The sequence below is a fragment of the Schistocerca americana genome, chromosome 11 (genome assembly GCF_021461395.2).
Source record: "Schistocerca americana isolate TAMUIC-IGC-003095 chromosome 11, iqSchAmer2.1, whole genome shotgun sequence".
NCBI classification, from domain to species: domain Eukaryota; kingdom Metazoa; phylum Arthropoda; class Insecta; order Orthoptera; family Acrididae; genus Schistocerca; species Schistocerca americana.
Window position 1 is genome coordinate 112,208,572 of NC_060129.1, and position 18,359 is coordinate 112,226,930.

The 18,359-nt window shown below is 39.0% G+C and overlaps 1 protein-coding gene across 2 annotated transcripts in view; it reads left to right on the forward strand.

The window, feature by feature from the left end:
* Window positions 1–9,622: 9,622 nt before the first annotated feature.
* LOC124553975 overlaps window positions 9,623–18,359 on the forward strand; it is a 186,533-nt gene continuing 177,796 nt past the window's right edge. For both annotated transcript variants that reach the window (XM_047127999.1, XM_047128000.1), the window contains exon 1: window positions 9,623–9,773. In XM_047127999.1, the coding sequence (XP_046983955.1) occupies window positions 9,729–9,773 (45 nt within the window). In that variant the 5' untranslated portion in view covers window positions 9,623–9,728. The remainder of the gene's footprint in view (window positions 9,774–18,359) is intronic.

Here is an 18,359-nt window from a genome sequence, read left to right on the forward strand (position 1 = left end):
GCAACATTGTTATGCTTTATCAATAAATTTATCATAAAAATACCTCGTCTAGACTGTTGTGACAAAGTGCTGTCAAAATTGAAACCTAAGAGGCATTTTTACTTCATCTGGCTTAACACACTCTGTTAAGATATTTATCTATAGAGTAGGAGTGGACTATTAAAAAGTCTTTCTAACTCTGTTTAGTGCTTTATCGGAAAACAAGCTTTTAATGGTTGCTGGCAATTTATTGAAAATATGTGTTCCTTAGTATTTGACCCCTCTTTGAACCAACATAAGTGATTTTAGGTCTTTATGTATATTTTTCTTATACGTAGTATTGATACTATGTGTGAAGCTATTGGTTGGAAATAAAGGTATATTATTGCAAACAAATTTCATTAAGGAAGAAATATACTGAGAAGCAGTGGTTAGAATACCAAGTTCCTTGAACAGGTTTCTGCATGATGATCTTGAATTTACACCACAAATTATTGTAATCACTCGCTTTTGCTCCCTAAAAACTTCCTCTCAGTTTGATGGGTTACCCCGGAATATGAATCCATATGACATAATAGAATGAAAGTAAGCAAAGTATGCAAGTTTTTTTTTATGTTTATATCTCCTACATCTGACATCATTCTCACAGCAAATACAGACTTGTTTAGCCGCTTAAGCAATTCTGTTGTACATCCTTCCAACTGAATTTATTATCGAGCTGCAGTTCCAGAAATTTACCACTGTCAACCTCTTCCATCTGCTTGTCTTCATATGTTATACACATGTTGGATGGAAATCTCTTACAGGTCCTGAACTAGATGTAGTGGGTCTCCTTGAAGTTTAATGACAGTGGATTAGCTTTAAAGCAGTTATTAATGTCAGTGAAAATTTGATTAGCAGCTATTTCTAAATCTGTACTTGACTTGCTACTTAAGGCAAGCAGCCTTATCATCTGGCAATGTAACAGACGAGAGGTCATTAATGTACACAAGAAAAAACAATGGATCCAAGATGGAACCATGATGAACACCACGTGTATTTAATTCCCAATCAGATGAAGGCTGCCTGCTTACTGCACAGGTATTTTGCAACGACACTCTTTGTTGCCTGTTAAAGAGATAAGACTCATACCATTTCGCAGAAATATTCTAATTTACGTAAGAGAGTGTTAAACGCTTTTGAAACGTCCCAGAAAATGCCACTAGCCTCCAATTTATTATTTAATGAATTAAGTACATTCACACTGTAAGTGTAAATGGCTTTCTCTATATTAGGACCCTTAACAAATCCAAATCATAACTTGGACAATTCAGTATTTGCAGTCAGATGCTTTGGGAGGCGCTTGAACAGAACCTTTTTAAATATTTTTTACAAAGCTGGCAAATAAGAAACTAGTCGATAGTTTGATGGTATCTCTTTATCCCCCTTCTTGTAAAGAGCCTTACTTTTCGGCATATTTTAACTAGTCTGGAAATGTTCCGGTAATAAGACATTATTGTTGTTGTTGTGGTCTTCAGTCCAGAGAGTGGTTTGATGCACCACTCCATGCTACTCCATCCTGTGCAAGCTTCATCATCTCCCAGTACCTACTGCAACCTACATCCTTCGGAATCTGCTTAGTGTATTCATCTCTTGGTCGCAGAGATTTTTACCCTCCACGCTGCCCTCCAAAACTAAATTGGTGATCCCTAGATGCCCTACCAACTACCAACCGATCCCTTCTTCTAGTCAAGTTGTGCCACAAATTTCTCTTCTCTCCAATCCTATTCAATACCCCTTCATTAGTTATGTGATCAACCCATCTAATCTTCAGCATTCTTCTGTAGCACCACATTTCGAAAGCTTCTATTCTCTTCTTGTCTGAACTATTTATCGTCCACGTTTCACTTCCATACATGGCTATACTCCATAGAAATACTTTCAGAAACGACTTCTTGAGACTTAAATCTATACTCAATACCAGGACTTGAACCCGGGATCTCCTGCTTACATGGCAGACGCTCTATCCATCTGCGCCACCGAGGACACAGATGAATAGCGTGACTGCAGGGACTTATCCCGGTGGGGGCACACATTTTCAACTCTCCACATCAAGGTATATCAACAACACCTATCGGCAGCTGAGGGTTTCAGTTAGTCATCATTTATTCCAGGGAAAAGCTAGCACGGTCATCAACAGTATTCTGTTGTTTCGAGAACAGTTACTGTCTTCACATATAGAGTTCCTAATAGTTTATGCTCAGAAGAACAATTGTGCGAAGCTTGTGTGAGAGCTACATTAACAAGAAAACCATTTTCTACTGTGAGAGAAAGAGCAACAAGACCTCTTGAAATCGTACATACTGATATCTGTGGTGAGACAGAACCCCCAATATTTAATGGATATAGGTACTACATGACAGTGTTAGATGATTTCACTCATTTCTGTGTAACCTACTTGTTAACATATAAGGCAGAGACCGAAAGATTCATAAGAAAATATGTGTTAGAAAGAGAAAATAGGTTCAATACAAAAGTGTCAAAAATAAGATGTGATAAAGGTGGTGAATAAACCAGCCGTGAGTTTAAGAATTGGTGTGAAGAAAAAGGAATCGTGCTAGACTATAGTATTTTTTATAGCCCTCAGGTCAATGGGAAAGCAGAGAGAATAAATCTGACAATAATGAACAAGGCAAGAGCTATGATATTCGATAGCAAACTAAAGAAAGAGCTATGGGGAGAGGCAGTGCTCACAGATACATACTTAATCAATGGAATCCCAACTATCAATCAAAGTGCCACAACTGCAGAGAAATGGTTTGGGAAAAGACCAGATCTGTCAAGACTTCAAATTTTTGGCTCAAGAGTTTTTGCCAAAAATTTAGGCTATTTGAAGAAACTGGATGTAAGAAGTAGTGCATACATTTTTGTTTGTTATGGACCAAATGGCTACAGACTGTTTGATGCAGAAAGAAGAAATATTGTTGTGTCAAGAGATGTTGAATTTGAGCAGAAAGTGAAAAAAGAAACTCTACAGAAATATCTTGTTATTGGTGAACTATCAAATGATACTAGCAATCAAGAAAATAAAATAGAAGACCATAAAAATCAAGGAGAAGAAAATCAAGAAGTAATAACATGCAATGAAGACACAAGAAACTACAACCTTAGGAAAAGAACTAGTTTGAAAAAAACCTGTATAATATAATGATTATGAAACAGCTTTACTTACCTATGAAGAATGTATGAGTGGTCCATACAAAGAAAAATGGTTAACAGTAGTTGAAGAAGAAAAGAGATCTCTTCGACAGAATGAAACATGGAAGTTGGTTAGTCCAGAGGAAGCAAAAGGAGAAGAAATTTTAACAAGCAAATGGATCTTTAAAGTCAAAGATGATGGACAATATGAGGTCAGACCGGTTATCAGAGGTTGTCAACAAGAAAAGGATATAGATTTCAAGGAATTATTCAGCCCAGTCGTATTTATATGTTCATTGAGACTGTTTGCACTTGCAGCAGAGAAAAGTTTCCATATGAGAGTGTTTGATGTCGAAACGACATTTCTCTATTTTTATGAAGATACCTGAAGGATACAAAGAAGCTGGAAAAACCTGTGTTTTGAAGAAAGCTCTGTATGGACTTAAAGAAACCCCGTCCAGATGGAATAAAACTTCGACAGATTTCCTAAAAATCAGAAATGTACATGGTTATACATGTTTATGATGGAATCGTAATAGGAAAAGACTTGGAGAAAATTGAAAATATCCTAAAGAAACCTAAGAAGAAATCTGAAATGGTTGTGGTAGAAAATCCATATATACGTAGGGATACAAATAATGAACACAGAGGATGGAATATTTTTACACCAAGGACAGTAAGCAAAGAAAGTACTAGGAAAATTCAATATGACTGACTGTAAGGCCATGAAGACTCCATGAGTTTCAGAGGGAAAGACAAATGAAGAAAATCAAGAAAATGAACACATTGAATGTGCATAGCATGAAGCCACAGGAAGCCGTCTTTATTTTTAATGTAAAACAAGAACAGATCTTGGATTTACAGTAAACTATGAGAGCCGCTTCACAGAAAACACCAAGAAAAAGGGATTACAAAAATGTAAAAAGAACTCTTAAGTATCTACAATGTTCTAAGAATTATGGTATTTTCTATAAGAAAAAAGAAAGTGAAGAAGATAACAGTATTCATCTCAATGTTTATTGTGATGCCAATTATGCACAAGATTTAAGAGACAGAAAAAGTACAAGTGCATCTACATCTACATCTACATCCATACTCCGCAAGCCACCTGACGGTGTGTGGCGGAGGATACCTTGAGTACCTCTATCGGTTCTCCCTTCTATTCCAGTCTCGTATTGTTTGTGGAAAGAAGGATTGTTGGTATGCCTCTGTGTGGGCTCTAATCTCTCTGATTTTATCCTCATGGTCTCCTCGCGAGATATACGTAGGAGGGAGCAATATATTGCTTAACTCCTCAGTGAAGGTATGTTCTCGAAACTTCAACAAAAGCCTGTACCGAGCTACAGAGCGTCTCTCCTGCAGTCTTCCACTGGAGTTTGTCTATCATCTCCGTAACGCTTTTGCGATTACTAAATGATCCTGTAACGAAGCACACTGCTCTCTGTTGGATCTTCTCTATCTCTTCTATCAAACCTAACTGGTATTTTTTTTTTTTTTTTTTTTTTTTTTTTGGATCCCACACTGCTGAGCAGCACTCAAACAGTGGGCGAACAAGCGTACTGTAACCTACTTCCTTTGTTTTCGGATTGCATTTCTTTACGATTCTTCCAATGAATCTGTCTGGCATCTGCTTTACCGACGATCAACTTTATATGACCATTCCATTTTAAATCACTCCTAATGCGTACTCCCAGGTAATTTATGGAATTAACTGCTTCCAGTTGCTGACCTGCTAGACTGTAGCTAAATGATAAGGAATCTTTCTTTCTATGTATTTGCAGCACATTACACTTGTCTACATTGAGATTCAATTGCCATTTTCTGCACCATGCGTCAATTCACTGCAGATGCTCCTGCATTTCAGTACAATTTTCCATTGTTACAACCTCTCGATATACCACAGCATTATCCGCAAAAAGCCTCAGTGAACTTCCGATGTCATCCACAAGGTCATTTATGTATATTGTGAATAGCAACGGTCCCACGACACTCCCCTGCTGCACACCTGAAATCACTCTTATTTCGGAAGACATCTCTCCATTGAGAATGACATGCTGCGTTCTGTTATCTAGGAACTCTTCAATCCAATCACACAATTGGTCTGATAGTCCACATGCTCTTACTTTGTTCATTAAACGACTGTGGGGAACTGTATCGAACGCCTTGCAGAAGTCAAGAAACACGGTATCTACCAGGGAACCCGTGTCTATGGCCCTCTGAGTCGCGTGGACGAATAGCGCGAGCTGGGCTTCACACGATCGTCCTTTTCGAAACCCATGGTGATTCCTACAGAGTAGATTTCTAGTCTCCAGAAAAGTCATTATACTCGAACATAATACGTGTTCCAAAATTCTACAACTGATCGACATTAGAGATATAGGTCTATAGTCTGCACATCTGTTCGACGTCCCTTCTTGAAAACGGGGATGACCTGTGTCCTTTTCCAATCCTTCGGAACGCTACGCTCTTCTAGAGACCTATGGTACACCGCTGCAAGAAGGGGGGCAAGTTCCTTCACGTACACTGTGTAAAATCGAACTGGTATCCGATCAGATCCAGCGGCTTTTCCTCTTTTGAGCGATTTTAATTGTTTCTTTATCCCTCTGTCGTCTATGTCGATATCTACCATTTTGTCATCTGTGCGACAATCTAGAGAAGGAACTACAGTGCAGTCTTCCTCTATGAAACAGCTTTGAAAAAAGACATGTAGTATTTCGGCCTTTAGTCTGTAATCCTCTGTTCCAGTACCATTTTGGTCACAGAGTGTCTGGACATTTTGTTTTGATTCACCTACCGCTTTGACATAAAACCAAAATTTCTTAGGATTTTCTGCCAAGTCAGTACATAGAACTCTAGTTTCGAATTCATTGAACGCCTCTCGCATAGCCCTCCTCACACTACATTTCGCTTCGCGTAATTTTTGTTTGTCCGCAAGGCTTTGGCTATGTTTATGTTTGCTGTGAAGTTCCCTTTGCTTCCGCAGCAGTTTTCTAACTCGCTTGTTATACCACGGTGGCTCTTTCCCATCTCTTACGATCTTGCTTGGCACATACTCATCTAATGCATATTGTACGATGGTTTTGAACTTTGTCCACTGATCCTCAACACTATCTGTACTTGAGACAAAACTTTTGTGTTGAGCCGTCAGGTACTCTGAAATCTGCTTTTTGTCACTTTTGCTAAACAGAAAAATCTTCCTACCTGTTTTAATATTTTATATTTACGGCTGAAATCGTCGATGCAGTAACCGATTTATAATCGCTGATTCCCTGTTCTGCATTAACTGTTTCAAATAGTTCGGGTCTGTTTGTCACCAGAAGGTCTAATATGTTATCGCCACAAGTCGGTTCTGTGCTTAACTGCTTAAGGTAGTTTTCAGATAAAGCACTTAAAAAATTTCACTGTATTCTTTGTCCCTGCCACTCGTTATGAACGTTTGAGTCTCCCAGTCTATATCCGGAAAATTAAAATCTCCACCCAGAACTATTATATGGTGGGGAAATCTACTCGAAATATTTTCCAAATTATCCTTCAGGCGCTCAGCCACAACAGCTGCTGAGCCAGGGGGCCTATAGGGACATCCAATTACCATGTCTGAGCCTGCTTTAACCGTGACCTTCACTCAAATTATTTCACATTTCGGATCTCCGTCAGTTTCTTTCGATACTATTGCACTTCTTATCGCTATAAACACCCTCCCCCTTCACTGTCCAGCCTGTCCCTGCGGTATACATTCCAATCTGAGTTTAGAATTTCATTACTGTTTACATCTGGTTCAGCCAACTTTCTGTCCCTAGTACTAAGTGGGCATTGTGACCGTTTATTAATGAGAGCAGTTCTGGGACCTTTCTATAGACGCTTCTGCAGTTTACTATTAGCACATTAATATTGTTATTACCTGTTGCATTTTGCCTACTCCTACCTTGCCGCGTCTCAGGAGGTGTCTTGTCTCTAACCTAAAAAACCCGCATGTGCACTCCACACGTACTCCGCTACCCTTCTAGCCGCTTCCTGCGTGTAGTGCATGCCTGACCTATTGAGGGGGACCCTACATTTCTCCACCTGATAGCGAAGGTCGAGAAATTTGCACCCCAGATCTCCGCAAAATCGTCTGAGCCTCTGGTTTAAGCCTTCCACTCGGCTCCAAACCAGAGGACCGCGATCGGTTCTGGGAACGATACTACAAGTAGTTAGCTCACATTCCACTCTGCGAGCGAGGCTCTCTGCCTTCACCAACTCCGCCAACCGCCTGTACAAACTGAGGATGACCTCTGAACCCAGACGGCAGGAGTCATTGGTGACGACATGAACAACAATTTGCAGTTGGGTACACCCAATGCTCTCTATCGCCGCCGGCAGGGCCTCCTCCACATCTCGGATGAGACCCCCCAGCAAGCAGACAGAGTGAACACTGGCCTTCTTCCCCGACTTTTCCGCTATTTCCCTAAGGGGCTCCATCACCTGCCTAACGTTGGAGCTCCCTATCACTCCCCCTGTGTGCCTGCTCGGACCTTGCTGAAGGAGCAGCCACATGTCCATTCACAGGCAGAGCGGGTGACGCCACACGGCCAGCCTCCACATTGACCCTCCACCTCGTGTGCCAATCCAACATAGTTCTTTATAATGGTGCTCCCATTATTTGTTGTTCCAAGAAGCAAAGTGTGACAGCTACTTCATCAACTGAAGCAGAATACATTTCAGCAGCAAAATGCACCAAAGAAATAAAACACATCAATACCCTAATAGAAGAGTTAGCCAGAAGAAAAGTGAAAAACATTCTTCATGCAGACAATCAAAGTGCTATCCTAATGACCAAATCAGGACAGTTGGTTAGACGAAGCAAACAAATAGATGTAAAATTTCACTATGTCAGCGAACAATAGAGAGAAGGTTTGTTCGAGATAAAATATTGTAATACGGAAGAACAATTAGCAGACATACTGACCAAAGCTCTACAAAGATCAATGTTTGAGAAATTTAGAAATGCTATTATGAAACAATTACTATGACTGTGTGATAACTAAATTTGTGAAACTTGTGATTTAGTCATTAAAAAGAAACATTGTACTTTAAGGGAGATTGTCGAAAGGAGCAAGTAAAATACAATGTTTACTGTGTGTGCTTAAAAAATATCTGTAAGGTAGGTTGACATAGCAACATATCAAGTGTGTCTAGTGTTTTTTTTACTTTGAGTCTATGTATGTGTGTTATTACATTCACATAAAGTTACAATAAAATTGATATAAAAATCGCAGCATGCATATAGAGGCTACTCTTATAATCTAAGCTTTCTTTTACACAAAACAAGTTCCTTCATGTTTTCATTTTATTCTGCAAAACCAGTCTGTATACATTTTTTGTACTGGAAATACTCATTCTGTTGCCAATGTTCACAAAAAAGAGTTGTAACATACTTCCATTCGTTGCTGCTAAGAACTATTGTTTATATCGGCAACTTTATTTGTAAATGGCAGTACATTCTGGTGCAGAATCCCAGTGTGTGTGCATCGTTTAGTTCTGCAACACTTTTTTTATGATACAGTTTACATCCCCCATAATATTGTTCAACCTTTTAGTAAGTGTTAGAAGTTTTCTTAATGACCCAATAGTCCAAAATACTTCGAGCTGCTTTCATGCTATGCCTCTAACCCATGCTGACTAAATGACAGACTTCTTTTAGTCAACAATTATTTACCATTGTAACACATGAAAGCCGTGGCCGGTATGCGTGGATTTATCTAACATAATTACATCTTTCAAGGTCACCTATAGAAGTTTTCTGTGCACTTTATTCATCTCTCCGTTCATTTATTCTATTAATTTATTTACGCATGACCAAGAGCTCAGAAAAACAGTATAAGAGGATTGCTGGTCACACCGTGATTGACCGAACTTGAACTGAACATTTCGTCTTCTGAAGATGCTGTTTCTACTGTAACCACTGGCTAGCAATTCTGTCACAGGTCATATGCTTTCAACTTTGAAGTTTCTGATCAGAAGGTCGAGCACGAGACATGACCCACGAACATTTCGAGCACACGGTGTCGAGTACAACTACGTTCACACCCATACTCTGCGAAAGCGTGACAGTCTGCAAACCGCTGTGAAAGTGTGAAATACATGACGTTTTCTATACACATAGGAAGTTACCCTGCCATGCGTAACAGAAGCAGTAAATAGGGACTCGAAAGAATTTGAAAAAACAGTCTCGACAAAAACATTCTCGCTTCCATGTCAGTGAGAGAGTGCTGTTCGAAGATGTAAAATGAAGATACAATAGGTTCATGTAATTTCAACGCCTGTAGAATTACCATTTATGTTTGATTCAAAATAAAAATAGAAATTTGTGATATTGAGGAGAATGTAGTGACACTTTCTCAATTTTGATCTGCCTGCAGCTGTTGGCTAAAAATCGATAATTTTGTTTTTGTCGCCAATGCTACGTTGGTAGCTTTGTTCTCTGTTCGTTTGTTTTGGGGTTATTGCGTGGTATTATGTGGAGGGACGTGTTTGTTATTGGTTACAAACAAATTAATAATAATAGTGTGTTAACGGGATTACTGTGATCAATCATGCACGATTTGAATTCAAAAAATGTTACAGAAGATCCTATAAAGGTATATGCAGTTTTTATACATTTTAATTGAGGGTTGTCATTGGTTGTGCATCAGTAGTGTACACTTTTGCTGTTAATCAAGGCCAGTGAACAAATAACACAATATCCGGAAGAATGAGCATGGAGTGCGATGTTAGTATTTGTCATCCTTGTTATTTGTTTATTTATAAGACTGTATCAGGTACGTCACGTTACATTGAAAAATGCATATAAACGTTGCAGAGACATTAGAGATGCTTTCTGTTTTGCTGTAATTGAAGCTCATAATATACATTTGAACTTCATCTCACCGATACCACTTCTCCAACACTTCATCCAGTGCATTAATTCTGCTCCTGGCGTAGTCTGTATCAGATCAGACAAATTTGGTAAAGTTTTGGACTGTGATGTCTCAGATGTGTCTGATTTTATTAGCGTCTGACCGCACCCAGGTAGTTGACAAATACTGCAAACTCCAACAGCGTTTCACCATGCCAGATTTTTTTTCTTCGAAATCGTGGGAAACTGCCTCATTTGCCAAACGTTTTGAGAAATAATTCTGTGTATGACTCCAAAACTATTGAAACTAAATAGTTGACTCTCGTGCCAGTTAAAAACTCTTGAACTATGCAAAAACTAAAGAAAAGATCTGTTTGAAACTCTCAAAAACACCCTTTTTATTTTTCTCGGAAAAATATGTTTATTGCTGCCATGTTTCTGATAAAATTTGAATGTGGGGACAGGATGAGTAGAAAGTGGAATTAATTTTTAAAAATAGAAGCCTATTGCTTCACATTATTTTTTCCAAATTGCAAAGGATCATCAATAATAAAGAGTGGAATTTTTGTTAGAGCTTCTATTCGGCTGTTAAGGTTATAGTTATGCTGGTATGTTATTGAGTGTGCTGTGTGCAGTACAGAGTTTTAACCACTCAAGTGTGAGTTTATTCATTTAGCCAACATACTTAGTGATGCCATTAATTTAAGTATCACTGAGACTGGCTTTTAAATTAATTGATGTCACTTTTTGTATTAATTTGTGTTTGGTGTGTAAAGGGTCAAACAGTTTCCTTACAATGCAGAATGACTCACAAGAGGCACAAGTTCCCATAACCCATAATTTTGATGAAAAGTATTAATTTGTGCTTTGATATTTGAAATTTAGTCCTGTTGCTGGACTGTCGACCAATCCACAATGTGTCCATTGGTTGAATACTGTAGTGGGGATAATACTCAACTCAAATACATGAATTATGCATAGACATTTCAAAATACGTAAAATGCAGTACAGTGATGTTTTCCGTTCAATAGTGATCTCACTCTCAAAGAATAGATTGCCTGTGGAAGATTCCATTGTGATTTAAGTTACATTTTGAAATCAGTATTTTATTATGTTGACTTTTTATCAACCTATAAACCCATTTTGGATCGACAGAAGCGTCCGATCCCACCCGTCGGCTTTGACCCGTGATGCCATGACAGCGCGGAGTTTGGTTTGTGAGTGTGGCGTGTCTGCAGATGACGTGTTGTGGTTTGTTGTTGTTTCTGGTGGTATGTTCAGGATTTTCGTTTGTGTGGTGTAATGGGCTCAGTTTGCTTTTGCTCATTATCCAGAATTGTTCAAGTGTCGGCTGTGTTTGTAGTGGAATTTGTTTCAGTGAGTTAACAATTTTGTGTGAAGGTTAATTTAGTGCTGTTCGCTGTACATCGTGTGGTAATTTTAGTAAAATTAATTGATTGTTGTTTTTGTTCAGGAATTGATATGATGGATAAAATTGACAGTGTGCAGGTCAAGTGAAGTGTTCGATACCAATGTGTGGCTGTGTATGTTGATATTGGTATCGGGAGATGTTTTTGAGCTATATAGGCCAAGGGAAGTGTTGGATCCTAATTTATGGGATCGGGAGCTGCTGTTGAGCTATATAGGTCAAGGGAAGTGTCCGATTCCAGATGATATTGTGTTTAGTGGTATTTGGGGAGTATTGTGAAGTCGGTTTTTTCGTCGTTTTGTGTGGTTTTGTATTGGGGTGGGTGTCTAAATTTGTTTATATTTAGTTTGCCCCCCACCCAATAACATCCCATTATCCGCCCTTGTCCCGTTAATATCATTAGGCTTTTTGTGGAAAGTGTGTGTGTTTGTTTTTCGATGTATTTTCATCTTTATAATGTGTACGTACCGACTTTATGTGCACCCTATTGGAATCGTGGTTTATGGTCGTTTCCGCCATATTTGTGACGTCGTGGGTCAAAGCAGACGGGTGGGATCGGACGCTTCCGTGTTTCCCCCATTTTTTCTTTTATAAATCTTTATAAATTGTGTTATTCAGGCAAAGATCTTGATGTGTTATTTAAGCAGGGAAGAGCATTAAAACTAAAGAACAAGTATTTAATTTATGTTGTTACTCATGTTACAAATTTGGGACATCCTGTTCCTAATGTGCATTTTGGATCCAAAGTGTTCTCTAACCTGGAGTATGGTTCTGGTTTTTATCACAGAAAATGTATATTATGTTGGCATTCAAATGACAGAGTTACAGATTTCAAAAAATGTTTGTACCATGTGAAATATTGTAATATATCGAAATAGGCGTGTGACTCAGTGTTACATATGACTTATGTTACTTGCTACTTCTTGTTGGAAAAACTTTTTCCTGCAAGCAGAGAAACGAAAATATGACATTATGTGCCAAGTAAGATAAACTTTACACTAACATTTCACTTTTCAAACACTATGAAAAATTAAAAGGGAAAATGAACCGTAAATTCAATTAAGTCAGCGAACTGAAAACATCCTCTTGTATTGACAACATCAAGCCGATTAATTTTCTTTATAATTTCATCACATTTTACAGGCCATTTCAAATAGCGACAAACACACTCCATTGCACTGATTAGGTAAGAATTTCCAAACACTGCACATACTTCCCCAGAATTGAATTTAGTGTCATACTCTGCTTTGTACCAGTCTCCAGTTTTCACACTTTCTGTGGTTTCTTCAGTATGATGATATGCAGCAGTGAAATTCTTTGGAGACAGCAGATATGTTTGTAGTACTTCTCTCTTATAGTGAAAGCAGTGAATGCTTTTTATGTTTGGTACTGATTGTGCTGAAGAAAATATTTGAGCCAGATGAACTTTCACATTGATTATTTGAATTTCATCAATGGACATACGAAAAACCTGCATAGTTGGAGCTACCTGAGTGAAAGTTGATGCATCACCTGCTATGAATTTTCACTTTTTTGCTGCATTCCACACCAGTAAATCTGCAACTGGACCAATTCCATCTGCGGCTCCTTTACCATGGCACGTGGGTATTAGGGGAAACGAACTGGCGGATGTGGCTGCCAAAGATGCATGTTCCTCCCTCACGTTGTTGAATGTGTCGTCCCCCTCCATGCTGTTACCTCCCTTTTGCGGTTTCATGTCAATGGGAAGAGGAGTGGTTGGCAGTCGGTGAAAATAAGCTGCGTCTGGTCAAGGCCACCATGCGGCCGTGGCATACGTCCTACCAGTCATGCAGGCGGGATGAGGTTCTCCTCACTCGTCTCCACATCGGGCACAGTCCCTTAATGTACGGTTTTTTACTCTGGCGGGAGGACCCCCCAATCTGCAGTGCTTGTGGCGTCCAGATTACTGTCCGCCACATTTTATTTGACTGTCCTTTATTCTCTGACCAGAGGGCGGTGGTTTTCTTGCCACCGGATTTGCCCTCTATTTTGCAAGACGAGGCAACGACTGTGGTTAAAGTCTTACGGTTTTGTGTCCTGTCCAAATTGTTGCCTCGGATTTTAGGGAGAGGATTTTAATGTGCTGCTGGGTGACTAGCTCACCCAGGTTTTAGGTAAGAGGTCCGCCAATCACGATTACCTAACTTGTTTCACTTCGATTTCTGTTCTCTTTTCCTTATGTTTCCTTTCCTTTTTTAGTGCATTTCTTCTCCTCTTGTTTTGCCTCTGTATGTGAGGATTTGGAACTGCATCAGATCTGTGTCTTTCAGCCGTTCTCCTTGTTCGCTGTCCGTCTTCGTCCCTTCACCGCATGTGTTCCTGTTTCTATGCGTTTGGGCACTGATGACCATGCTGTTTAGTGCCCGAAAACCTCAAACCACACACACACACACACACACACACACACACACACACACACACACACACACACACACACACACCATGGGATGTAGCAGATAAGTTTCAATAGATTTCCACATTATGAAATAATTGAAATTGAGGTTCAGCAGCAGAAATAATTTGTTTTTAAATTGTGAGGCAGGTCCATCTGACCAGATTGAAACTACCTTCACATTTTCAGGTATAGTTGATAGTACCTTTCTAGTGTAAGCAATTGCAACACTCGAGCCATGGCTTTATCCAGAGCACCATGTGACTTACACAGTGACAAACCTGCTTTACTAGGTTGGTGATCTCGCATCAGGATTACGGAAGCGTCCGATTCCACCCGTCTGCTTTTGACCCATGATGTCATCAATATGTCGGAAATGGCTATTCTAAGTGTCTCCAATATGGCGCCTATGATGTCACCACATACACACAGCAACAAGCACCAAAATGTGTATAAATAGGACAATAGCATCGCCCTCCTAAAATACAATCAAACTAACGTGACAACAGTGGGATATTTGGCTTTTAGGGAGGGTACAAGCTAAATATAACAGTAAAAAACACACCATGATCCCAAAACACACAAAGTAACGAACAAAAAAAAACAAAAATCTACAGGAATCGGACACTTCCCTTGACCTGTGTACGTCAGCCGCAGCTGACGATACCGAAAAACCTAAGCCTACAGCAAAAACTATGGAAATTAGAATCAGAAATTTCCCTTGAACTATAAAGGTGAACCATAACTATTGATACGAAAAAAACCAACACCTACAAATACGAAAAACACCACCACCTCAAAAATTCAAAAGCCAAACATCCCTATGTTAATTAAAACACATTCAGTGCACAATCAATGCACAAAACATTACAACTTGAGTGGGGGGGGGGAGGCAAACCAGTTACTTACCACCAACAAATTTCAGCACTGCAAAGTAGGTCGGCCATCCCAAAACAAAAAAGCGCATGGCAATCCCCCCCCCCCCCCCACACACACACAGAGGGCACCATCAAACACAACAAGACGACATCTACAAACACAACCAACTCAATCTCTGCGCCTTAATGATGTCACACACCACAGCACCCTTATGTCATGGGTCAAAGCAGACGGGTGGAATCGGATGCTTCCATTGCTCCTCTTGCATCTTATGTTGTCTATTTTCTAACTCTCTCATTGTTTTCAGCTCTTCTTTCTTCTAATAACAGTCATTACCTGACTCGAATGTAGAAGCTTTTGTTTCTGCTTCTGCTGGCTTTTTATAGCTTCTTCCAGATGCTGCTTCTTAAATTCTTCATATCTTCCTTCAGTCTTTAACTGTTCCCTCCTCCTACTCTGTCCTTCTGCAGTTGCTAAGGGCATCCTCTTCTTCTAACCTTAAAATTATACCACTGTGACTTAAATTATGTCTCATGTCACACATTTAATTTTCTGTTTTTACAATATTGGTTGAAATTGGGAAATTTTTAGTAGTGATATTAGTTACACATTCACACTAAGAAGTAACTACTGAACAAGATAAAGTTATCTCTAATATCTTTTGTCATATAAAAACTTAATTACATTAAAGGGACTCATATTAGGTCTACATGAAAGTTCATGCTGTTGTATTATATTATTTACCCTAACCTATAATCTACCTACTTCAGTTTTATAGTCTTTATACTATACATTAGGGTATGTAACAGTATTGTAAATAATAATATGCTAATTTTTTACCTGCCAGTTAGTTGAAATGAATGTCCAAAATCTCCAATAGTTCACATTCTCATCATATGAAAAAAATATGGCATTACAAAATGGCTTCAAATTATGGATGAAAAGCAGTAATGGCACACAAACCACTGTTGCCATACAATAAAAGGTCCAGCCTTTTCAAAAATATATAAAAAGTACCACATTTTAAACTTTTAAATATTGTGAGTGTGTCCTCCTTTACATGGAATATCCCATAGTGAGTATGGTTACTAAAGTTAATAAATGAGTCAAGAAGGCTAGGAGAGTATTTCTGGTAGAAAGAGCAGATAAGCAGTTGTTAGCATCCCACTTAGAAAATGAATTTTGTTAGCATCCCACTTAGAAAAAGTGACATCATTTAACACCAGTGTGTTGGACATACAGGAATTATGGGCAAAGTTGAAACAGATATGCCGAGTAGGTGAATTAATCATGGAAAACACCCACCATGGTTTAGCAATGAAATTCGGAAAGTGGTGAGAAAGCAAAGGCTGTTGCACTCTCGGTTAAAAAGAGAACACACAAATGATGACAGGCTAATAGGGAACAGGGAAAGGGTTCACCTTACAACAGGATAATGACCCCAAACATCGATCGGCATACTGCACCAAATACATTGCATCAAAGGAAAAACAGAACGTAATCAGTGATATGTTATGGCCACCCCAAAGCCCCGATTGTAATCCCATTGAAATGGTCTGGGATGAACTAGACAAATGTATTAGGGAAGTTAGTATATGCAGCAAGGAACATATCTCATATCTGTAATTTTGTTAAGGGTGTATGGAATCGTATAGATTCACGATACCTACAAAAACTGATTGACCACTTGCCTCGAGTTTGTTAGGCAGTCATTACTTTGATGAAAGTAAAATATAATGACTGTGATTGTATTATATATGTGGAAGACAATTATATTATCTTTTGTGAAAAATAACGTTTGATTTGTGTTGTAAATCTGAAATACCAGGGTGTATTGAAATTAATGAGTGGTAGTGTATCTCTGGCATGGAGAAACAAGTGAAACAGTTGAAAACAAATAAGTCACCAGGTCTAGATGGAAACCCAGTTTAGCTTCAAAGAGTACTCTATGGCATTGGTCCCTTTCTTAGCTTGCATTCGTCACGAATCTCCTGCACTGTCCAAAGACCAAAGACAAAAAAGCGCAAATGTCTCCTGTACATAAGAAGGGTAAAAGAAGATCCACAAAATTTCAGACTAATGTCCTAATATTGATTTGCTGCAGAGTTCCTGAACATATTCTCAATTTTAATGTAATAAATTCCCTGAACTGAAAAGCTTCTGTCCATGAATCAGATAGTTTTAGAAAGCATCACACACGTGAAACTCGGCTTTTCCTTTTCCCATATGATATCCTTTGAACTGTGGATGAAGGGCAGGAAGTAGATTCCATATTCCTAGATTTCTGAAAAATATTTGAGACAGTGCCCCACTGCAGACTCTTAACGAAGATACGAGCATATGGAATAGGTTCTCAGATATGTGAGTGGCTCATAAGTAACAGAACACAGTATGTTGTTCTCGATGGTGAGTGTATCGTCAGGAGTGGCCCAGGGAAGTGTCATAGGAGCTATGTTATTTTCTGTATACAAAAATATCTGGAAGATAGGGTGAGCAGCAATCTGTGGCTGTTTGCAGATGATGCTGTAGTGTGTGGGAGAGTGTCATCATTGAGTGACTGTAGGAGGATACAAATGACTTAGACTATATTTCTAGTTGGTGTGATGAAAGGCAGCTACCTCTAGAAGTAGAAATATATAAGTTAATGCAGATGAGCAAGAAAAACAAATGTGTAATGCTTGATTACAGCATTAGTTGTACATTGCTTGACAGAGTCATGTTGTTTAAATACCAAGGTGTAACATTGCAAAGTGATCTGAAATAGAATGAGCGTGTAAGAATTGTAGTAGGAAAGGCAAATGCTTGACTCAAGTTTATAGAGAGAATTTTGGGGAAGTGTGGTTCATTTGTAAAGGCGACAGCATATAGGACATCAGTGCGACCTGTTCTTGAGTGACATATTCTAGTGTGTTTGGGATGTGCACCAGGAAGAATTAAATGAATACGTTGGAGCAATGTAGATGCAGGCTGCTAGATTTATTACTGGTAGGTTCGATCAGCCTGCAAGTATTATGGAGATGTTTCGGGAACTCAAATGGGAATCCCTGGAGGGAAGTTGACATGCTTTTTGAGGAATACTGTTGAGAATATTTAGAGGACCGGCATTTGAAGCTGACTGCACAATGATCCTACTGCCACAAATGCACATTTCATGTAAGGACCACGAAGATAAGAGAAATTAGGACCCATAATGAGGCATACGGACAGTCATTTTTCCCTCACTCTGCTTGTACGTGTAGAAGGTTTAAGGATATCTCAGCCCTCTCCCTGGGGAACCGTAGCCCCCATCGCCAGAATACCAGAAACCTAGTGTAGCACCCACAATGGCGAACACGACAAGGACACATATGTGGCCAGGAAATGATACGCAACAAGCCTTTTTGCTACTGTGTGTTTCTTAAATATGATAAGGTTTTTAAAATACTGCTACCAGTCACAAAATTTGTTGACTATTTAAATAATTTAATTAGCAACATACTTTGAGGTTAGACGTTATCATCAAGCTGCAGTGGCAGTAGAAAAATATTTAACACAAGTTTATGTGTGTAGTCTTGGCAGCTGCTGTGGGCGTCCTGCAGAGAAACAGAAGGATAGCTTAATAAGAGGTG